Source organism: Rhopalosiphum padi, chromosome 1 (genome assembly GCF_020882245.1).
Source record: "Rhopalosiphum padi isolate XX-2018 chromosome 1, ASM2088224v1, whole genome shotgun sequence".
Taxonomy (NCBI): domain Eukaryota; kingdom Metazoa; phylum Arthropoda; class Insecta; order Hemiptera; family Aphididae; genus Rhopalosiphum; species Rhopalosiphum padi.
In genome coordinates this window covers 75,711,907-75,737,611 of record NC_083597.1, presented here as the reverse complement: position 1 = coordinate 75,737,611, position 25,705 = coordinate 75,711,907, and the positions used below count along the sequence as shown (strand labels likewise).

Below are 25,705 nucleotides of genomic sequence, written 5' to 3'. Positions count from 1 at the left end.
TCACTGGTCCAACTCTCAAGACCTCAAATATCTCCTGCAAGCGATATAGGTACCTACTGGTAAAGTGATAAACTGATAAATTGCATAATTAAACCTGTTTACCTGTCTATCTTAACCTAATAAAACTATACTTTTCAATGCTTCAGAACTCATCTTAATTCTTAATATTTAAAAATTCAATGATATCTAAAACATTTTAATAAATACCTAGCTAGTTTTATTAATTTTTAATACTTTGTATGTACAAATTGCCTATTATACCTATTACTTATAAATTATAATATTATGATGTGATTACTATTAGGTACTTATACCTAAACCTATATAATACAACTTATAACTTATAAGTATCGTCAGTTTTCAGTATCGAAGTACCCACGATCTATCTATAAGTTATAAAATTGCAGTAGGTACCTAGATAGATTTCAATTATTAATACCTAACTATTATTATTTATTACCAATATAATATAAGTATTACAATAAATTATTGAAACTCGAAAACAATAATATAAAGGTCGATATTTTATTAGTAGATTATAGATTAGTAATGCAGTTATTATCAGATTATCTTACGCAACGTTTACAAAATACGTAGGTTAGATACATGATGACGTGTTGCCGTGTTGATAAAATATATATTACGTAGGTACGTTTATAATAAATAATAATATAATAATTAATAAGCATACACAAATAAAACTGGGAAATTCACTTTACTGTCTGACGTCTGTTGTAGAATGTAGGTTATTATATGGAGTAGATTTCGGTTTTTGTGTTTACTTTTATATCCATTGTAGTTCTAGTTGGTCACCAGTGGCGGCTATCCTTAAAAATATAAATGTAGCGAAACATAAGAAGTAATCACCCAGCCTTAATAATATTCATTCATATAACATTCCATATACTGAATAGTTTTTTTATTTATTCAACATGTTAAAAAATAAAATAGTTACTATTATAGATACTATTACAATATTCCAAAGTATTATTCTGTATTATTCGCATACGAAAAATTAAATAGACAACCCCCCTCTCAACATCTAATTAAAGGTGTATCAGGCGCTTCACCTTTAATTAGAGGTGTATGGGGTGGGTTGTCTATATGTAATTTTTCGTAAGCGAATACTACAATAATACTTTGAAATATTTTAATAGTTTAATAGTAAATATATTTTTTTAACATGTTGAATAAACTATTCAGTAGATATGGGATGTTATATGATGAATATTATTGAGGGTGTATGGTTACTTCTTATGGTTCACTACACGCCTACACCTATATTTTTAAGCATAGTTGCCACTGAGGTCACTAATGATGTATTAATATTTAATTAATTGATGATTATTATTGTTGGAACAATGGAAACAATGAAAATATTGGAGACTGGTGTATGTAGAGTAGTATTTATTTTTTTTAAATATTTTAGGATAGATATAATAGTGTTAGAAAGTAAATCAGTTCTAAATAAACAACTACGATTTTTATTATTGTAAAGTACAGAATTACGGTGGCTTGTACAATTGTACGCGGAAACGCAAAAACAGAAAGCGGACTACAGAGGTGATTAGATCTATTTTCTTCTCAAAACCTTGAAATTGGTTTACCTACATAAAAAAAATATCACCGTCAATTTCAAATATATTACTTTTATTCTATACCTTCGGTAATATACTATGATTTTATGAATTATTTGTTAGCTATAGCCGCTATGCATTTAATGCACTTAAAAAACTATTAAATATTATAATGTATGCATACATGCACTAAAAAATGGCAAATTATGCTCTAATTTTTCAAAAATATGCAAAGAAAACTAATTCTATTTAACTTTTATTCTTATTAATTTTACAATTAAACAAAGAAATCAACGCGAATAAGAATAATACTCGAACACAAGCACGACGCACGTTGGTGCTAACTAAAAACAATTGTCTAACGGTTTTTGTCATCCGTTAATCGTTATGTACGAGTTGATATAGGAAATTAATTTAATCTCGACTTCAATAGTACAATAGTCAATAATACACATTAAATACCTGACTAAAAATAAAATAGTAGAAAAAAATGATTAAACAAATATGCAAAATAAGATTTGGTATTTGAACTACGAATAATTCAAAACAAATTTTGGTCGAATTAATTTTATTATACCATGTATCAAAATAAAACAACACCCAAATGCTTAAAATTGGGCGTATGTAATTTGCGCCAAAAACAACCTGAAAAAAAAAATATTTATGTAATTTTTGCCACATATAACTAAATAAAAGTACATTATATATAATCTGCACCATTTTGTACCTTAAGAAATTGTAATCTGCGCCACTTTTAAATAACTAAACAATTTTTTTTACAAAATAACATATTGTATTTTTAATCATTGATCAATCAAGTTAATTTTAATAGTTATACATTTCTTGAAAATTATTTAAAAAAGTATTAAATACGAGTACCTACAATTCTTGTAATTAAAACCATATAAAAATCAGTCATAACAACTATAAATAAATGTATATAAGAATAAAATAACTAAAAAAAATATTTTTACAGATTAACATACCTATTGTATTTTTAATTATTGATTAATCAAGTTCATTTTACTAGTTATTACTTATTACTAGTACATTTCTAGAAAATTATTAAAAGTAATTAAAAAAAAGTATAATTCCAATGTATACAATTCAGCCATATTATAGTTATAAATAAATGTATGTAAACATACTTAAATTCCAAAAATTTTAAAGTGTGGCGCAGATTACATATTCTATTTCGTTTTCTGTCGTGATGCAAATTACTGAAATTAATTTTAGATGTGGCGCGAAATACATATTATATTTTTATATTTTGACGCAAATTACATATGTACTTAAATTTACCTATTGGTGACGCAAATTACAGGTAATAAAATTGATGCAAAATAACATCTCTCATTAAATTCACAGCCTAGGTTATAACTTTATAAGAACAAGATAAGGATGTGATTTTGTAAAAAAGGTATAATCATAGTTTATAACTATATATTCATCTATATGGGATATAATGGGTATATTTTAGTAATACTATATTACTAAACTATATATTTTATCAGGAAAACTGATTATAATATCTTGTAATCAAAGGAATCAAACATGATTATTATGAATAATAATAAATTATTCAAATTGTATGAAATAATGTATTACAATTTACAAATATTGAAATTACTAATTATCTTTTATAACCATTAGTAAGACATTAAAGTATTTACCTATTGACTAGAACTTTACAGTAAGTATTGAGTATGAATAAAAATTTAATTAATATGAATATATTTATATAATTTTAAATATTGTTTTATGAAATTTTATGTTAACGAGTGTCATAATTCTAAAAGTTAACAAATTTTATTTTCTTCTGAGTTTTAATATGTGATTTACTATAATTTAACTGTTATAGCAATTCACTAAATTTTTTTGTTTATTATATTGTTAATAACTTACCAATACTTTTTTTTCTGTGTAATTATTATTAATTCATAATATTATCATATGATAATAATTATTATCTTTATAATATAAAACCATGTTTGATATTTGTATCATGAATTTAATTAAATTACTAAATAAGCCCCTAATAAATAGTTGGCTAGGTTTACAATTTCACAACATTATGTACTAATATTAATTTAAATATAATACAAAGTAATATGTTAATTTGATAAACAATAATTACAAATTTTGTTAAAGTTATTTACAATAGCTGTATTCAATTAATAGTAATTTAAATATAACAAAATCACAGTAAAAATTCTGAATTATTTAATTTTAAGTACAATACAAAATGGTAGTATAAAATTATATCTATATATTTAAAAATGTACAATAATTATTTAAATTTATAATTTTAATATAATCTATTATTATACAGTAATGAATTTTTATATAAATTTGATATACAAGTTTTAATTCTTGTTTTAATATTTTTTTTTGTTTTGTAAATATGTGCTTTAATAAAAAATTAACTAGATTTAACAATAAATTAGTTTTGTAAACAAAATAATAATTATAATAATAAATAAACAATAAATTTCAAGTAGAAAGTTATAAATAGTTTTGTAAAAACGATAAAAATGTAGCATCATAATGTTTTGTTGCATCCAAACTTCTTAAACTATGTCTTTCATTTGGGTAGATCTAGAAGTATAAATAAATTGTATTACATAATTTTAAATTATTAAAAAGAATTGAAATAGGTTTTCTTTAATGTTAGATTAAATAAATATTATGAAAACAAAAAAACATAATGTTTTTAAAGTGTTTAAGTAATGGTTTTAAAACAAAAATTAGAAATAGCTTGTAGAGTTAAATTGTATAGTTTTATCAAAGATAATTTAAAGTCAATTGTTTAACCAAAATGTTTCCCAGAGCCAGTAAGGATTGCTCCCTCAAGGTTGCCCTTTTTAAAGAAAGTTTAAGAAAAGATCCTTACTAATATAATTCAAATTATAAAAAATAAATTATAAAGTATTTAAAAAATATATATATATATATAATAATCAAATATAATAAATTCGATGAGTTAAATCAGCTAACAATAATAATAATTTAATAAATTTAAATTAATAAAAAATTATTACAATTTAAGTAGAATCTAAAATCTGGAAAAATGTCAGACCATTTAGCCTAGACTACTTTGTTTTTTGAGAGTACTCACATAACCAATACATTTTTATATTTTATTCTACAATTTTTATTAAGCAGTTATAATAGAAAATTGTAGAAAACTTCATAGTAGAATGTAAAAATAGGTGTCTAGAGAGGGAGCAAGTTAATAAAATAAAATACTTTTTTAGTGAAATCAGTAATAATAGTTGAAGAGCAGATAATATTTTCAACTTGAGGTTTAAACAAAAGACATAAGATAATCAAAAAAAAAAATATTTCATTTTTTTTTTACCTACAATGTTTATACCTAATTGTTTTAAAATTTTTTTTTTAACAATGATCATGGTATACACAATTGTTTATGTAGATACAAAACATAAACTGAAGACTTATGTCCCTTTAAAATGTATATGTGATTACCAGTATGTGAATATGTCTTTATTTTATTCAAATGTGTAACCGTCTGGTTTATCTATTTTCACCACTGATTACTACTTACAATTAATATATTAATATACCACCCAGACTACTAGGTTCATCAATCAAATTTTTACTGCATAAATAAAAGTATTAAAATATAAAACATACCTGAAGTTGATAAGGTTTTCCATACTTTACAAGTGTGTTGATCAGTAAACTGGTATGAGAGAAATGAACATTTTCATCAATTAGTCCATGTATAATAAGTAATCTGTTCTCCCTGGAAAAATGGAATTTTGTAAAATAGTACTTTAACATATTTTGGAAAAACTTACTCATCTGGTAAACGACTGACATAACTTAAGACAGAACCATTCATGTATCCAACAGAATTATATTGTGGCAAATCCATGTACCGTTCTGTGTACCCAGTATCATACATTGCCCACGATGTTACAGGTGCTCCAGCAATAGCTAACTGAAATAAGCACAATTTATATACTATTTGATAAATAATTAATAAATGTCTATTATTCAATTTAATACACCATTTACTTTGAAAATATTTGAATAAGTAGCAAGTCCCATAAGACTTAGATACCCCCCATATGACCATCCATGTATCGCTAACCGATTCATATCTATATATCCTAGGTATTCAGCTAACCACTGAAGAACTTCTATTTGATCTGAAAGTTCTACAGTTCCCTTTAATCATAAATAAAGTTTATTAATTATTTATAAAATATTGAAACATTAGAGGTACTCACTAATCTTCCTTTTAAATGACTTTCAAAAATTAAACCCCTATGTCTTGAGCCTCGAGAATCAATTGCAATGACTACATAGCCTTGAGATGCTAACATATGCATTCTGATATGCCGTGCACCCTAAGATATTAACATACATTTATTTAACTAATAATTATTAAAGCATTATATTTACCTTAAATGTATTAGTTACAAGTTGTACTTCAGGTCCACCATATACGTGAAGAATAGTAGGATATTTTTGACCGGGTATAAAATTATGGGGTTTGAACACCATAGCAAATAATACATCTCCAGAACTAATTTGGTGTGTAATTAAAGTAGGGCTCTGAAGAACACTATTAATTTCTGAAATTTCAAAAGAAATAATTATTAAAAAATAAAACATTTTAACTCAAAATTTAAAAAATATTTACCAGAATTTTCAACTAAAAATCCAACTGATAGTAAATGTATACCATCAACAGTCATATCATTATGTTCTATTCGAAAAACTTGACAGGAAGGAGGTTTTCTTATATTACTATAGACAGCCACACAAATTTCGCAATTCTGGATGAACAAGAATATAGTTTTAAAACTAAATTTATATTGAAAAGATATAATTTTATACATTTTAATATAATTAACTCATTGTTTATTTGTTTACCTTATCAATATCAATTTCATAAGAGTAGCCTGGTTTGGTAAGCAGTTTAATGTTTCCAGGGCTCTTTAATGATACTGCATATAAATGTTTTTCTAAAGGTGACTCTCTGACAGCCATAAAATACACTATTTGGTACTTTAAATCAACCCAAAGTCCTTTACCACATACTTCCCAGTTTCCACTGGTTAATGCTAGTTTAGACATCATCATGTTGTCTAATACATAGTTAAATGTAGAGTTAAAAAAAACCCATTAATATACTAATTAGATGATTCAAAGTATTTACTTTCACTGGGATCTATATTCTGTATGCCGTTTTCGTGAGATACCTTTGTTATTATACTGGTGATTAAATATAAATGTCGAAATCCTGTATCTTCTGTAGCCCAAATCATGGTTACTTCACTACTACTTGTAATGGGAAATATATATAATAGATCATGAACCTATAATGTATAATTAAATATTTAAAAATGATATAGTGAATCGATATAAAAATATTATTTCATACATTGACCCAGACATTAGAAGTCTGTGAGTATATAACTTGAGGTGGTACAAAAGTTGAATTATGTGATGAATTTATTATATTAGAAGAAGAATGTTCAATAAAATTATCAATAGATAGAATCATCAATTCAAGCCTTTGTTGTCTTCGATCCAAAACTTGAAGCCATATTCTAAAACACAAGTTTAATCTTAGATTTTTAAAATATACATACATAAAAATGGTTTAAATATTTTAAAGTTTGTATTCAATACTTAAAATACATACATTAAATATTTAAGTAAAATTAATGTAAAAATTACTTAAAAATTATTTAATTATTTATGTTTCAATTATTCTTATTAAGTTGTACTAACAAATCATCATTAGGTGTCCATCCAACTCTAACTAAATACTCCATCCAAGGAAACATATGGGCCAATGGATATTGAAGTTCCATATTTTTTATATTAATAATTTGACATTCTCCATCAAGTTGGAATTCTACTAGTTTTATATTAGACTTAGAATTAGCAGTACCAGCTCTAGGAAATCTATAAAAAATATGGTTACACTCTTCAACATGAAATAATTAAAGATACTGTTCAATTAATAACTAATAACTATCATACCTATATTGTTCAATTTCACCACTACCAGCTGAATTTGATGAGGGAAAATTGAATATTTTTACTTCACTTTCATCAACTTCTTCATATAAAATCCTGTAGACATTATCTTCTACATAGAATAAAATTAAAATTGTGATTGTTAAAAAGATAGAAATGCATAATTCTTTTGTTTCTTTAGTAGGTTATTTTTTTTTAGTAATCAACAGTTAGCAGTAAAGATTGTGTTTAAATATTATTTTTATGTAATTGAAATATGATATTATTATATCATTATTTGAAGTAATTTCAAACCTTGCTATGGTGTTATTTCTTAAAAAACTTTTTATAATTGTATATGCAAGGTTTTATTATTATAAACATCAAAACTAAGCAATTCAAAATCTAAAAATCTGAAGAATTTTTTTATTAGTTTACTTATATTATTAATATAAATTTACGTTGTCTACATTTTCAATAAAATAGATGATATTTTCATGAAAATTTACCTTTATGTTTTTTGGGTTGCCACCAATAACCATGATATCGATTAAATTCTTCTTGCATTACATAGGAAGGTACACCTGCTGCCAATGGATCATCTGATAAACACCGCCCGCCTTTATGAGCATATGTCAATCTTTTGGTACTACCTAAAAACAAATAGGTTTAAACAAATTTTAAATCAATACAAACATACTTAATTTACCTGTAGCTATATGAGTTACCCAAATATCAAAGTTACAAACATATGCAACAATATCAATATTATTTGGACAAATTTGAGGTGAAAGCTTAGCTCCAGAAGCATTTGTTCTTAATTCGGTTGGATATAATGAATTTGTCTATTAAATAAAATTTAATATAATACAATAATTTAAACAAGTTTATGCAATTGCTTACTGAGTATTCATTATCATTACATTGAAATAATGTACTAGCAGCAGGGAAAACAATTCTACCAGATTCACTATTTATTTCATAAGACGTAATTCCAAATGTAGTTAAACGTTTTCTTTCAGATAATAGCTGTTCTTCTCGTGAATATCGACCACTCATTATCACACTTGGGAAATTAGATTCAATTAAAGGTTGCCATGGCAATTGACCAGCAACACTTTGATTTGGTAAATCAACATAGAGAAGAGTTTCAAATTCATTTACAGGAGCACTAAGAAAATAAACCCTTGTTTTTCCATTTTGTAACCGTCTAAACGACACATGCGAAATAGACATCACTGATACAGTAGAAAGACGATGACGAAAGTCACACACTGTTTGTCGAATTTCAGACCATGTTTTTTTTGCCCCAGGGTTATTTATTGATTGATGACCATTTTCTAAAGCATTATTATCACCGTCAGTTGTTTTTTTATTAATCGCAGGACTGCAGTTGCCCTGTTGGACAGTAAAAATAAATAAATAAATTTATGTTTAAATTATAAGAACTAAGAAGTATAAAATTAATTTGTATAAGATAAACTAAAAGTGTAAATTTAAATAAATAATATAATAAATCTATGAAAATATATATTTATAAATTATATAAATGTTGCATTCTCCAAATATATTTGATTTACCTGGTCGTTAGGTAACATTATGCACGGAAAATAATCGACGAATTAATTACAATGTACTTAGTATCATAACAAATAATTATAAAAATATATTACACCATAACAAACGGATTTAAAATGAAAAATTAATTTTTTTCTAATTTATAAATTGGCAACAAAGCTACAAAGGCCTTTCACCATATTTAAGGTTAGATGTAGTGGGGAGGATCGGATCGTCATTCGCCGGTCGAAATAGAGTAGGCTAACTTACTGCTGTTAGTAGGATAGTGTTATCAATTATCATTTGTTTTTTTAATTTTTACATGTATGTAATTATAGAACGTAGGTATGTGATATAATCATTGATTATTGGCTGCTCAGTATATTTAAAATTTATTCCGGGGACTGTGGTATTAATATTTTACTTGCATTATTGTATGATGCACGAAGAGCGAAGACTCGAATTTTGCTAGTTTTCATGGTTTAATATATTTATTGATATACTTAGTCAAAATTCACTTTTATTATTAAAATTTAAAATCCTAATTTATAAGAGTAAGCATAGGTATTTAAATAAATAAATTATGATTTGTTACTATCGAGCGACGTGATGCGTACCTACTTCTAGGGTCGGCATTAGGGGGGCAAAGTGGGGCATTTGTCTAGGGCCTCACGCATTCAAGGGTTTCGTGCTTTTAATTACACCAATGTCCTATTATAGCAGGGGGTCTTAAACTGGCGGACCGTAAACACTTTTTTACGGACCCTTATCCACGGAATAAATTTTAAAATTTTTATAAAATAAATAAAAAAAACTATAAGTGTATGGGCCGGTTGCACAAAACTATATTGGTTCAATAAATAGGTATTGTCGGTATTGATAATTGGTCCAATAAATTGAGTTATTAAATCGATAAAAATTAAAATACGTTGCACAAAGCCATAATACCTAACTTAATGAATCAATAAGTTATCGACCGTTAATCACTATTGATTCACTAATTTATAGGCCCGATTTTGGTCCAATAAGTTTTATCGGTTCAATAAAATAAAATAAATGAAAGTTTATCAACATAATAATAAGATATTTGTTTTTTATTATTTTTGATTAAAATGTCATTTTGCATCATATAATTTTATATTCACAAATATAATAAATATAATATAATATAATAATATAAACAATGATTTGTGCAACGATTTTTAATATTTATCCATCGATAAAATATTTTAACCGATAGAACTTATGGAGCCAATAAATTATCGGATTAATAAAATAAATATTGAATGTTTTTTGTGCAACCGGCAATATATCTATTATGATCTATTATAATTTGGTAAATGCATAAATAAATCAATAAATATAATTAGTAATTTAAAAAAAATGTATAATGTATTTATTAATCATTAAAACCGTTAGGGGCCGTGGCCAGTTTGGTAAGTTTCAAAACGGACCTCCATAGAAATTAGTTGGTGACCCCTGTCCTATATAGGCTATACTGAGATCCTTATTGATTCAAAAAATGTGTGAATGAGTTATTATAGGTATATCTATATTATCTATGTTGTAAAGTTAATTTAACTATTTGCCTGTATTGTTGAACGGTGTAAAATAAAGGTCTAATGATAAACTAGATAATAGTGTTATTTTAATCTTCCTACGTAGGTACAAAATGCAGTTTCAATAACTTTCCTAAAAAAGGCAACCCAGAATTGAATGGTAATTAAAAACAATAATCAATAGGTAAACTAAATCCTGATTATAAGACTAGAGTTACGTCACTAGTTTTCTATACTAATAGAAACACATATTTTTAGAGTTATTTCAAACATAGAATTAGACTTCGGAATTGATAAAGAAGAAATGCTAACAGGACTTAGACAACATGTCAACATACAGGTCTTAAATGAAGTTTTTTATGCTTTTACAACTTATTCGTATGTAATATATATGTATCGTATACGGTATACCTATATATGCATTATGCTTTATGCATATAACTATATAACTATAAGCATATTACTAAATGAAATTATTTTTAAATTCTCGTAAATAATCAAAATCTATACTTACCTATTGTTCTAACAAAATCAATGAAATATTAAATTAATTAATAAGCGTATACATAGATTATAATTTAAAAAAGGTGGGCAAGTGGGTATCGCTGAATCGCTCTGCTGTATAATAGAGGTGGAGAGTAGGTCACTATAATGGATGTGTTAAGTTTGAATGCAATGACAGATATCATTGTATACGAAAAATGATTCTGAACGGAGTTAATTTGTCAGTCTAGAATAATTAGTAGGATATATTATATTATAACTTAATACTTATATTTAAATTGTAATATATCGTTATTTTACTTGAGTTCGTAAAATACTTATAATAAACCTTGTATTAAATTTTAAAGATTTTTTGGAAAGCCAATTTTTTTTATCGGCGATTCAAGTAAAAATCGAAAATTTCAATGGTCTATAAATAGTTTAAAAAATTCTAAACATTTTGAAAATTTAATCGTAAATAGATAACGCTAATATAAACATTTTGTGAAAATTTCAAGTAATTACAATGATTCGTTTTTGAGTTACAGCAAAATCAAAAAATCAATATATTGTCGAAAAGTGGTTTTGCGTAAAAATTCCTGTTTTACTATTACTTTTTCAGGATTTTTCCTGACGCTTTTGAGAACTACTTTTGACCTCCAAAAGTACCAACTAGATGAATTTTTCTTTTCAAAGAGGGGTTGAAGTGAAAAATCAAGGCATTATTTCTACTTCAAAACGTGATGACAGACACAAAAAAAAACACATATCATTGTAAAATCAATACATTCATCACTCCGTTCAGAATCTATAAGTATGTATACTCATCAATAAATTTAAGATGGTACATTTATAGGTACACATTTTAATTAATACATTTTAAGTACTATAAGCTGCTTAAACTTAATATAATTAGTGAAAAATGAAAATAGTTTCGTAATTTTTCTTTATATGAAAAATATGTATAAATCTGTATATTTTAAATATTTTAAATAATAGTTTACTTTAGACAATTCCGAATCGAAGTATTTTAATAAAATTATATATACGTTATTTTATCTTGTAGACTGAAATAATCAAATAAATTAACGGATTATTACATAAAAAAATTAATATTTTTTAAAGTTTTGAACTTTATGTATCGTATATTCGTATGCTGCCTGGACTTACGTACCTACGTGGCTACGTACACTAAACCTACTATGATTCCTATGTATATATGTTTATTAAGAGCTTTCATAACTAAAAGTGTGTTAACACTTTGACAAGTACGTAAAAATATGCTTTGAAGATTGAAAATATATTACAATTTTTATAATAAAATAAATACAGCATTTTTTTTTAATATAAATAAAATGTATATAATAATAATTCCGATAAAACATTAAAAATCACGGACTAAGATATTATATCTTAGTCCGTGTTAAAAATCATGGTATCTGTCATTATCGTTTAATATTATGTGGCAGCACTGTAACGTTCGTTGGCCCTCTCCTTCTTGTTTCCTTACAACATGACTACAGGAGTCTGCAGACTGCAATGGCAGTCGTCAGATGCCATAGTATACCTGTTCCATTTTGTTGTGCTGGTCGTATGCAACAGTTTTGCCGTTCATTCCACTAAGTGATTTCAGTAGTTCGTCACCCGTTTTTAAATATGTGTTGTATCTGTACAGAATTTTAGTGCGAAATTAAATTCAAATATTATTTATGCATGCGTATAGAATAAATAATTAATTCGTGTGTTTGTGTGATATTCGTGTTTATATGGTGACAATGATGAAGACTTCAATGTTATACTACATTCATATCAGGTACATAGGTACACATACCTTCATATATTATTATTACATGTTTTGAAAATATCAATTTTTATAAATTAATTGCGTATTTAGTTTATTTTATTAATTCTACTATTAAATTAATTAAATTAGTATTAATAAAATATAAATATTTAGAATTATTATGTTGAGTAGATATATTACGTATTTACTATATACGCTCTAGGTATAATACATTAATATATTTTATGTATTATGTGCAAATACATATGAATATATATTTGTTTTCTAACATGTAAGTGAAGTTTTTGTTGATAATTTTATTATGTTACCAATATGTTTAATAATGTATAGGTTATTTATAATGTAGGTTTTGCTTATTATTTACTTGAATATTATAGACTTATATATAAATAGAAAATGTGCATTTCATTACCAAGATAATTTGATCAATTAAATTACCTATACTATTTACATTTTTTAAACTAATCAAAATTATAAATTTGCAATTGAGATGGAATGGTTATAGAAATACCTAATCGTCCTAATTTAACAATAACTTTGCTTTTATTTGGGGTGAAATTAAGTACCTTCACAGATACTTATTATTTTCATTTTGAAAATTAAAACATTTCTAACATTTTTAAGCTTATTTAGGTATTTTTAGATACCTACTTACCATTAAATATTGACTTTACAATGATAAGTTTTTTTTTTTTTTTTGGAACGGACATTTCCTACCGAGAATTATCTGCGGTTTAAGTACAAATAGCTAGGATAATAATTATAACCAGTATATTGTCTCTCCTTTTCTATACATGGTTTATTATTTTAATTTACTTTATAGTTTACCATTTACTAGGCATCATAGATTTTATATCATATCATCGATATTTTCTATTCATAGAGCGATCGCGGTTAGCAATGCAAATAACCAAGTTCGACCTCAACATTTTGGTTTTTTTTTTCATTTATTTGGTGGATTAACCATAGAGATTTTGTACAGTGCAATTGTTAATAAAAATCATTTCAAGAAGGCAATGTTCAGCGTATCACGGTGGTGGGTTGTTGGTTGTAAAGGTTCGAATTGATGGGTAAATCATTGTAAACCTTGTAGATATTCCTTAATTCTTATATCCGATATTTTTCTATGATTTGTTCACAGCCTTCCGACAACGGTCTACCTATTGACACGAGTTGAAACGACCCGAAATAAGTTTTTTATGTATCGTACTATCGTGTACTTTACTACTATATTTAGGCTTTAGGGTATATATTATAAACTATAAATATTAGAATTCGTCAACCAATAAGTGCTTCAAAAGTTAGATTTAAAATTTTGATCAAATATTATATGGTTACTTCATAGTTACCTTTTAAATTTTTTATATTTATTATAACGGCAGAGAATTTTTCACGGGGGTTGATGGTCATATCCCCCCTCCCATTTGCACTATTTTTTTAGTAAATATACAAATGGAAACAATAAATTGTCAACAATATTTTATTATTGTTTAAATTTGAAAGCTATGATAAATCGTGACATTTGAGTATTTTACAACAAAAGTGGTGTACGCAAGGGGTAGTTTTTACTATTTTTAGGTTTCAACCCTTCCCTCTCAATCACTATGGATATGCGAGAAGTAAAAAATGAATATATTATTGACCCCCCCCCCCTCCCCTCGTTTAAAAAAACCGAGCACGCCACTGTTATAGCGTATACGTTAACATTTGAATTAATTATTTACATACATTTGACGTAGATCATAATATTACTACTGTAAAGTACTGTATACTATACCTATTTTTTTTTCATAATCCTTTTTCTCGTATAATTAATTGTATTTCGAACATCTTTATTCTAATTTAACTTAGTGAAAACTTACAATTTAAAAATTATGTATTTATTGAACACATATAAATACACGTATAAAATTCAAATTCAAAAGTCAACATTATTAGACAAACTAAGCTCTAAATTCAGTTTGATAATTGGATAATTGGCACATTAATAATAATAAAAATACTCACATTAATTTTTAGGGGATTGTACTATAAGATGAAATAGTAGAGATATTAGCTAATATAACTTTACATTATAATAAACTAAATAAACTATTAGTTAGTTGTTAATATCAGTATAGGCAAATAATTATTTGACGAAATATTCCACTTGATAAAAAAAGCTTATTTTACTGTCATAAAAAATAAAAGTTGTTAATACCAATAAGACAAACTGTTAAATTGAATTCAAAATCTAAAAGAACTATTAAAATAATATTATTATTTTTATTTAAACGATTATCAATTAAATATCAATGTTAAAAAGATAATCATTAACTAATAGCCATTAGCCATTGGCTTTAAACTATTAAAATTTTTTTTATATTATAATATAAGTATATATTATACACAGATATTCAGTAAAACTATTTATATCAATATAATATAATATTTTTATAATATAATAATGAAAAATAATTAATACTAATGGAAGATACATTATTAGTGTAACGAGTTTATTCGTTACAAAAGGTAATTATAACCAATAGAGAACGTCTGTTATAATACCTTGCAAGTCTAGTCTCATCGGAATATTATATCTCTACATATTTATATGAGTAAAATAATATTTTTTAAGTCCAAAAGGATAATAACTATAATAAAACAAAATAAAAATAATAAAATATATACTTGAGTTATTTGTACGAAATCATTTCCAAGTGATGTCCACATAACAATCCGTAGTTGTATGTATTATAGGTAGTAAATGTTATGTTGGGCTCCCCGTTGAGTTTTAGACCGATAAGATTTCACCGCCACGTGGAGATTACTTGTATTTAATACAAGGACGTCCCTTGGCTTTTTGAATAATTCGGTTTTGAATTTTAAATTAAGGTAAAGATATGTCTGGAAACTATCACATATTGAACAGTACTAAACCATAAAATAAAATAAGAATTTAAAAATGTATAAGGAAAAAACAACAATGATGTATGCTAGAGGTTATTATACAGAAATATATAATGCTCCTTTCAAAATAAAAAAATATTTATTAATACAATATAGTATTTAGTAAATATATTATAATTAAAACCTAAACAAGACTAAAAAAATGTTAAATATATATTCTAAGACTGCAATGACTCAAACAAAATAATATATTCAATAAAAGGTAGATAATATTTAGTTTTTTTTTATAACTATATGCAATATACACGTATTACATAATTAACTCGTGTAAGTTATTTTCTTTTTTCTTTTGACAATATGTCAAAAATAATAGAGAATTATAACAATTAGCTACAATTATTAAATAGTCATTTATTTGAGTGCTAACATCATATATACTGGAGATTTTCTTGAGACAAGTTAGTGGTCATATTAAAGTGTAACTGCTTGTCATAGTAATTTATTTTATGACTATTCAAAAATAATATATTTTTTTTAAAATTAGATACGTTTAATATTAAACTTATATTTTTATGAGAAATAAGTACACGTAATTTCGGTTTTTGAATAAATACAAATTTAAGTAATATCATAATAATATATAGTTTAAAAATAAAAATGTATACATTTGTTTGAAAATTGAGTGAATTAAAGACAATTTATATCTGATGTATAAAGGACTATTTTAGAAATAAAACTTTTTTCTGTACCTAGTTATTGACGACGAAGATCCCAAAAATTAGGCTTAGATAATCCAATTTTTTTTATTTTAAGACATATGAACCACACATGTAATATATGTAATATTTTTGTATAATATTTCAATGTACAAAATAATTATTTTAAATATCTTATTATTATAATAAGAAATTAATTTAAATTGATTTTAGGCAAAATTGATTAACTATGAATACTATACTGTTTAGTTTGTGGATTATCGATATGTTTTTCATCAAAAACTCTTTGGAAATTCCAAAAGTTCAAGTTTAACTTCTATTATCATGTTTTGGAGCAGTTAATTTTCTTTAAGCTTTCACATTGATGGTTCCTAGTAGATTTAAAATATGATTTAGTTGGTACTTAACTTTAGAACTTAAAACAGAAAATTTCCAATACTCTTCTTAATAATTACTATAAGTAAAAAATAAAACAGCGATACAATGAAAGCATTTACGCTACAATACAACTTCAGTTTTTGAAAAAATTGATTTTATTTTTATTATTTAAAAAATAATTAATTAAGATTTGAAGTTTTTAGACATGATATGATTTTTTTTAAATTGTAGGTTCATTTTGATCTATTTATAGAATTTAAAATCTTGGCAATGATGAGTTTTTTTATTGATGTATATAGAATTTTTGTAAGCTTGAAAATTAAATACAACTACTATAAGTCTTTTTGTAAATGGATCCTGTTACCATTTTAAAATATCAAAAAAACATTAGCATTCTTTTTTTTATTAGAATTCAAATTTTTACCAAAATCTTTGAAATCACAAAAAATCACCAAATATTTTATAATGAAGTGGACATAATATCATTCACATATACATTGCAAATTTTATGTTAAAAAGAACCTGTTTAAGTGTTTTACTCTATCATTTTTAATAAAAGAGCTAATTAGTTATTTCAAGTTTTAATGGTAAGATTATTTTTATGTGGAGTAATTCGAAAAGTTTTTTTTTTATGGTATTTTAATTTTGAAACAAATTATGACTTATTTGTTTAAAAACTAAATTTAAAAAAAAATGTGTGCATGCCTTCATGGTAAATCCGTATGATACTATAGTAGATTATTTATTACTTATTATTGCCGATACCAGACAAACTTCACTTCACTATAAGAAGTAATTTCCAAAGGAATAATCAAGTCAAAATCAAAGGAAATATTAAAGAAAATTGAATTTATTTGTAAACAACACAAAATGTATGCAAAAATAAAACATCAGAAAATATATTTAAGTATTTGACCATAGTTGGAAATAGGTATCGGGGCTTTAAAATTTAATTTTAATATCATATTGAATGGAATTTGTCCACTTTTTGGAATTATTTACTTTTTTAGTTTGTGTTATATTTACGTAAATTTAACGATATTTTTTTAATGCATGTATTTGTATCTGTATTTAAATATTAAAAATAATTATGATATAACTTAATATTTGTTTAATAAAAAATGTATTCACGCCGCACCCAATTTCACGCGCAATCATACGCCTTAGAATAGTCAAAATCATGTCTTTTGTTATTCTGGCACTGCGCACAATTGAACTCCATCGAAACAATTTTCGGTAATTTTCTGTTAAAGCCCTTTATATTTATTATGTTAATTTTAATATGCCAATAATTAATATAATATATTTAAATATACAAATTATTTATTAAATAAAATATTAAAATCAAAAATATATCTATCTAAAATAGATTGTTTTGCTATACAGCAATCCGTAGTTTACGCTAAATCTTCAAAGTTCAAACAGTTAAATAATCATTTTTATTTTTTACCGAGTTGCACGGGGATTATCATTAAAAAAATTATTTAATACGGATTTTATATTTAAAAACTTAAATTAAAATTTATTATCGTCCGTGTCTTTTATTTGAAAAATTGATTAACAGTACTAACTGGTTTTTATTTTATTTATCTAATAGTAAATACATATTATTTTATTAATAATGAATTGTTTGGAAATTTGAAAAAAAATCCAAGATTATTCGACACTTTGATACCATTCTCTATTTACGCACTTAGGGTAGTTATTTAAATGGGATGTGTAAATATGTTAAGAATACAATGTATAATAGGTACATTATGTTTTGCGGAGGGCACTACGAGATTTAATGTTATTTTGACCTAGACTTATCATGACAAAAGTGGAGTTCATTGTATACCCTCGTTAAAGTCTTTGAGGTAGATTCTATAAAATTTAAGCAAAGCGAGGAATGTAAACCTATTAGTTTTAAAATACAAATAATGGTTCTAATTTCTAATAGTTTCATATGATATTATATTCTGTATTCTGTACTTATATATTAAACATGTTTCCGTATCATACAATGGACAACTTGCCATCTTTGGTTTTTTCTCAGAAGTTACTTTAGTAAATGTATTAATAAATAGTGAAGTTTCGTAAATGTATTTCAGTTATTTTGTCGTAAGAAAAATTCTTGATCATTTGTTCAAGGATAAAATAGACAAAAGAATTTAAAAATATATTGTAATTGTTTATATTTTATAGGTTAAATATAAAACTTTTAAAATTTGAAATTTGATTTTTATGCATTAAAAAATTGTATTTCAGATTCCTGATAGACTATAGAGCGATGAATGTATTGGTAAATGTTGGTATATTTTGTACTTTTTAAATTTTCTATTTTTTTTTTTTGTTTTCTGTAGATGATTATTTTTATTTTATTCGAAATGCTTGAAAATCTAATAAACCGTTAATAATATTTTGTATGTTTCTTATATCAATAATATAATAATAAAAAATAATATCAAAAATACTTGACTGATTTTTTTTTAAAAGGAGTTAAATTCATTAGTGTTGATTAAAAAAATTGGATATTTAAACAAAAAATAGCAATTTTATTTTGGATTTAGTTATTTTATTGTTATTCAAAGTATATTAATCATAAAGACTGAGCTTTTCACTATTATTACGTTTATTAGTGTTTTTTATAAATAAATATTTTTTCAAAACATTTAGACTAATTCCAAACCATCTATGTCACGAACCCATAATTATACTGGTCACTGTTCCTTGTAAAATACATCGGTATTTTTGGCTTATAAATTTATAACTTATGATATAATCAGTGGCGTATTTATCTGCAGGCACTATTATAGGCACGTGCCTACAGCGGAATATTTTTCAAGGGATTTTTTTTCGTTATTGATGGTACCTATTGCATATTGACTCGGTAAGACTTATTTTATCGTTTTTTGTTATTATAAAATACTCTAATAGCCACAACAGATATAATACGATTATTTTAAATTTTTGAAAACAATGGCATTGCTTTAAAATAGAATTCGAATTTATTATTTTTAAAATTTTCTATATTGACACAGCATTAAGAATTTTTGTTAGTGTACCAGTGTCCAATTGTACTACCGAGAGATCGTTTACATGCCTCAAACGCGTAAAAAACTATTTAAGGTCCACTCAAACTGATAAGAAGTTGATAAGTTTAGCATTATTCTAGATAGAGAATGAAATGTTAAACCAATTGAATTGCGAGGATTTAATTGACACATTTGCAAGAACCAAATATCGACGTAAATCGATCGTCTAGCTCAGCGCTTCCCAAGCTTTTTTTTCCGCAGTGCCTTTTTTTGGACCCAATTTAGCCACGGTGCCCTGCTGTGAATAATACGAAAGACAGAACAAAAAAAAAATACTCATTGATAACCAATTTTACGTAGACCACAGTGCCCTTAGGAAGTGCTCGCGGTGCCCCTAGGGCACCGCGGTGCACAGTTTGGGAACCGCTGGTCTAGCTAATTAGTAATTTATTATGTAAATTATTTTGAACGAATACAAACATTTTATTATTCCCTTTTTTTTTTTGAATGTTTTTCAACTCTAATTGTTATATTTTTAAAATAATTATTTAATTTAAAATATAATTAAAATTTGTTTTGAATACATCATACCTAATTAAATTTTATTTTATCATAATTAAGGGCGGCAATATTCCACAGTCCTACAAGCGGTAAATATTTAAATACGCCTCTGGATAATGTTATAAGTGTTATAACGTACAACTTATAATAATTATATTATGTCTTCGGTTTTTTAGTGAAAATTAACTTAATCTATCGTTATGCTTATAGTAAAATAAATAAATGATATATAATATTCTTAAAAAATAGTGGCCAATGTTGTAATTTATCGCTGAATTTAAGTTTAATACATCTATTACACCACTACGACTACATAGTGACTTACGTATATTCGTTTAACTCAATTGTGATGAGGTTTACTGGAAACCTATTATACAATAGAGTTATACTTTCCCAGTTTTTCATTCAAACTAAAAAAATATAATAATTCATGAACCCGTTATTCAAATTAAAATTTTTAAGTTTTTTATTATCATTATTGCTTAAATGTATATTATATCACAGAATAGATTAAATTTAATCTATTTTGTGATTATATTGACAATTTATAGCTTTACGTCATTATCTACTAACTGATTTTACGCTGCGTTGCCGGCGACAAATTTAATTATTAATGGAAAAACAATATATAAATTAGAAGATGGTAGTTTTTTGCAAGTTAATTATATTTAACATTTGTGTTGAAAAATAAAAAGTAATAATTAAAATTATAGTCTTTGTTTGTATAAACCAACAATAATTATCGTTTTTCGTGAGCCAACAACCTTGTGTAACTCTCTCTTTAAGATGCAAAATTTGAAAACTGGCTTTGAGGTGGGTTTTCATTGGGTATAGGAGTACCTATTTACTAAATTTCAGAACCATAAGTGCGATCAAATTGGCTGTGGATAGCTTAAACAGACACATTAATATAAATTAGGGGTCGGCGAGTAATTTTTATTGGAGTCCTAAAGATTAAAATAATAAATCAATGAGGTCCAGTGAAAAAATCTTTTTCAAATCTTTATTATACATAATGCAGTAAGTACAATGTGTTGACAGGGTCCAGAATTTTGCCTTCCGCGGTCTGCCAGTTGCCGACCTCTGATATAGATGATATCAAATTTGGAATTTTATTTGTAGGCTTATAATATATTCTAAAAATATTAATAATTTTTACATTTATTTATGTTTTGATTTATTAAAATAATTGTCAATGAACAACATACAAATCACATAATTTACAATCAACAACATAAGTATATTTTAGTTGTATTATGTTTTATACTATATAAGTGCTGGACTAATATGCTACGTATGACTATTGGTTATTAAGGATTACTACGCCTAAGTTAAAAATGTATAAATATTATATAGAAAAAAAATAATATGTAAACATTTCAACCTGATTTTTTTTTTAAAATTCATATGTTAGAGAAACTGAACAATAATCTTAATGAAGATTAAATTTATAAAATATATTTATAAATTTGAAAATATGATGAATTAAATAAAAAATGTCGAGATAAACCGATTGAATCACTTACCACATATCTTTATATGTTTTTTCTCTTTTTATTTTGTTTAAATGGCTATGGAAGTTTTTTAGCTTGATATGGCTTAAGGTAAGGGTAAGGAGTAGTCCCATATTAACGACATTGAAATCATGTAGTATAAAAGTAAATTATGATCTTTTAAATATTTTTATAATAATACACTCATCTGATGTAGTACCTACCCATTTTGTAAAAACAGTTATTAAAAACAACTTAAAATTAACCCCCGCCAAAAAAAAAAAAAAACTGGCTTAAGTCAAAATAAAATTTTTGTATTTTATTTTCAGTAGTATGCCATATGAACATAACTATTATATTTATTATAATACTTTGTTTGGACACTTACCGATAAAGGATATACAATAGTATACTCGTAATTTAAATCTTTTGTTTTAGTAGATAAAATAGAAAAGTTTGAATAGTAAAAATACATCGTACTATGTAGTTAATAAAGCTTAAATAAGATGATATATGCTACATCTTTGCTAAGGAATAACGTTGTTTTTAAGCATTATTTTCTTAATTTTCATATATATATATATATTCGTATTTAAATAGCATCGAATAAATAATGGTGGCTGTGCTAATTCGGAAACTGATTTTAAAATGTGACTATAAATATGATTTTTTTCTGTGATTTCCATGTTGTATATATTAATAATAGATACCTATAGAATGACAATACATAGTCTTACATAAGGTTTTAATGTTTTCAATACTAGTTCTTCATTCGTGTAAGAAATAAAATTTACGGACGTGTTTTTTTTTTTTGAGTATCGTCCCCTAAATTTATTTGCACCGGTTTTATATTCGAATAAAAAATCCAGATGAAAACCATATTATTATTATTATTATTATTATTAATAATAATAATACAAAGTGAGAGAAGTAGAAATAAAAATCAGAACCTAAGCGTGTATTTATGTTTTGATAGCCTGAAGCTCCTAGTGTCGAGATCGGATCGCGGGAAGGCCTGCTGTTGTATGCTCATATGTATGTGCATACGCGCATAAAATAATCCATCATTCCAACATTCACAAGCGCACGCACGTACTCACACGCAACGCGCGCGCACTCACTCGCGCGCGCGCACAAACACACACACACACACATACTCACACCCGTGGGCAGCCCGTCATTTTAACCTATGGAATGCCACTGCACCCAAACAACATTTTCGCCTGATCTCCATTCCCCCCCACTACCTTCATTCTTTAAACATCCTTTCTTCTTCGGAATAATTTTTGGAATTTTTATATTTTTCAGCTTTTGTTAAACAAAAAAAAAAAATTGATCTATTAAAATTATGAAACAATACTAAATAATATAGATATCATATAGGTACTTACTACAGATTACAGTAGTACTATAATCTTAACACTGAAAAAAAGAATTTTCTGTTCCTGATAGTTACAAACATTATTCTTCTTGTCAACCGTATTTTGTATAATTGAATAATGATATGGCGTACGAATTATAATTATGATTTATTATACTCGTCGTGCGGCCCCTGGATTTACAAGATAATGGTGTGTGTGTTTGTGTGTGCGCGTGCGTATGCGTGTGTATGCGAGAGAAAAAAATGTACTGATAAATATCTCGAATCCTAAAGGTCTAATTATTAGTCAAGTACAGGTTGTTGTGATAAATTAATACTATGGACGCTGGGCCATAAGATATGCAAATATCCAGGCGCGTCTGCTGTCCGTGTTATAATAATGCGGTGTTTCTTTATAGTAATGTTAATATAGATTATAGGTAATGGTCTGTTACAGTCTGAATAATGGTAATTTATAATTTATAAACATTTAAGAATATAAAAAAAAGTACAAATTTAATTTCCACGTAAACAATATGTCAATATAATACACATATCTTACACTTATTATAATTTTAGATTGTATGATAACTATAAAATATTAACAAAAACAATTTTTATTTTTTATATAACGATGAATTTTAAAGTAGTTATCTTATACTTTTACAATATTGTTCCATTGTAATTTTAGTTGTTTTTAAGCAGATTTAAATAATATTATAAATGAATAATACTAAAAGTATTATACTATGTAAAGGATAATATTTGAAAAATATTAATAAGTAATATGGCAATTTCCGTGTATTTATGTATATATTGCGTAGGACAATCGAGTACATTTTATTGGCTATAAATTATACCGTAACAAGTACGAGTACTTCAAATTCAATTGTAAATCCTGTTTAGTAATTAATTTTTACACTTGTTTTTTTTTATTTTTAGATTACAATAAATTCCTACAATAATATAATATATTGCAATGGACAATTGGAATTGTACGGATGTGTGATTGATTACCCAGATGTCTAGCGCCAATCAGGTAATCATTTAATATTATATATTTATATAGTAAATTATAATCAATATTACGATCACCTTCACAATTATTTACCTGTAACTACGCATGGGCGTAAAAACCGGATGCTCGAGACTCAAGTAATATAACTGAATGCAGATGAGACCTGGTGAGGTTACAGTGAATGTCGTGTCTTTGGCTTTTGATCGATTTATCGCCAAACGTCACTCCATCTCGTTGCAATGTCTTTGTACCTATTTCTTATTTCTTATTCTATTATCCAGGTCTGTTTCACCGTTGTTAGATGTATCCGGAACAACACTATTCCGTAAATGCAAACTTGACCATGCATGTGGCATACTAAATCTTCTGTATAAGCCATCACTGCAAAAACACAGTAACCAGTGTATTGTATATAGAATAATTATATTTTAAAATGAATTAACTACCTATACTAATTTATCTAATATGTAATTCATAATTATTGGCTAAATTTATTTTGGTGTTAGCGACAATATATTTATTATTTTTGCTTTGATAAATCAATAAGTGCAATTAAACATTTATGTTTATTGTATGTATACATATTATGTCATCCTTTTATCTATTGGGAACTTATGATATTGATTGCTTGCAATGATAACTCTATACTTCATTAATTATAATTATTATATTATAATAGTACTATTATAACATAATAATATTTCCACCCCCCCCCCCCTAAATATTTTCGATTAACGAGGAAAAAATTGTTTTATTATGTTGCGGCACAATTTGTATTGCTAAATTTTGTAAATCCCCCGAATTTTTTTTTTGTCTACGTGCCTGTATACTTGTATAACATATACATATATGTATTTTAATATTCAAAGGTTAAGTAATAACCAATTACTAATAACTAATGTATAAAGTTGGCCGTCATTTATTCGTATTCATGTTAAAACACAAAACGTTTTACAGTTATCACAATTTAGATCATCTTGCTTCTGAGTTCTGACAAGTCGAAAACAAATGCTTATTGATGAATTTGTATGATACCGTGCATTGCCATGATCGGGACTTGGCTAACTCATCCTATAAATATATAGAAGTTAGTGTACCGTAGTCCGTAATAGCGTGCCAGAGACTGTTGATCTATGCAAGTTTTACGCATCGGTGGAATATACGTTCAACCGCTTATAATCTGAAAACTATATGTATGAGAACGGAAATTTTTACAACCATAGAGTTCGACTCACTACACGATACCGATCGCTCCTGTAGTTCTGCGTAGGATGACCGCACTATCTTTTGAAT

General features: G+C 25.7%; 2 protein-coding genes across 5 annotated transcripts in view; one reads left to right on the top strand and one right to left on the bottom strand.

The window, feature by feature from the left end:
- Positions 1-3,367: 3,367 nt before the first annotated feature.
- Positions 3,368-9,356, bottom strand: LOC132917046 (dipeptidyl peptidase 9). The gene is made up of 16 exons (XM_060977570.1): positions 9,161-9,356; positions 8,484-8,978; positions 8,290-8,425; positions 8,090-8,233; positions 7,605-7,713; positions 7,350-7,526; positions 6,997-7,165; positions 6,772-6,931; positions 6,486-6,700; positions 6,253-6,388; positions 6,012-6,184; positions 5,837-5,956; positions 5,622-5,774; positions 5,402-5,544; positions 5,235-5,346; positions 3,368-4,175 (listed from the first exon to the last, which is right to left on the bottom strand). Exons 1-16 carry the CDS (start codon positions 9,176-9,178, stop codon positions 4,083-4,085), a joined length of 2,553 nt encoding a protein of 850 aa, XP_060833553.1. The 5' UTR covers positions 9,179-9,356; the 3' UTR covers positions 3,368-4,082.
- Positions 9,357-12,712: 3,356 nt separating this feature from the next.
- LOC132918196 (F-box/LRR-repeat protein 7-like) overlaps positions 12,713-25,705 on the top strand; it is a 37,150-nt gene continuing 24,157 nt past the window's right edge. For 2 of the 4 annotated variants that reach the window (XM_060979324.1, XM_060979327.1), the window contains exons 1-2: positions 12,713-12,992; positions 24,337-24,433. The gene's annotated coding sequence lies outside the window, so the exon portion shown is untranslated. Of the gene's footprint in view, positions 13,001-24,336; positions 24,434-25,705 lie in introns of all 4 variants that reach the window. The other 2 variants (XM_060979326.1, XM_060979328.1) reach the window with 1 other exon arrangement.

Bases quoted from the DNA above. Each gene is read 5' to 3' on its own strand.
- LOC132917046 (XM_060977570.1), bottom strand. The intron at 5,545-5,621 runs GTAAATGGTGTA...TGCTTATTTCAG, and splicing joins CTTATTCAAATATTTTCAAA to TTAGCTATTGCTGGAGCACC. The intron at 5,347-5,401 runs GTAAGTTTTTCC...CCATTTTTCCAG, and splicing joins GTCAGTCGTTTACCAGATGA to GGAGAACAGATTACTTATTA.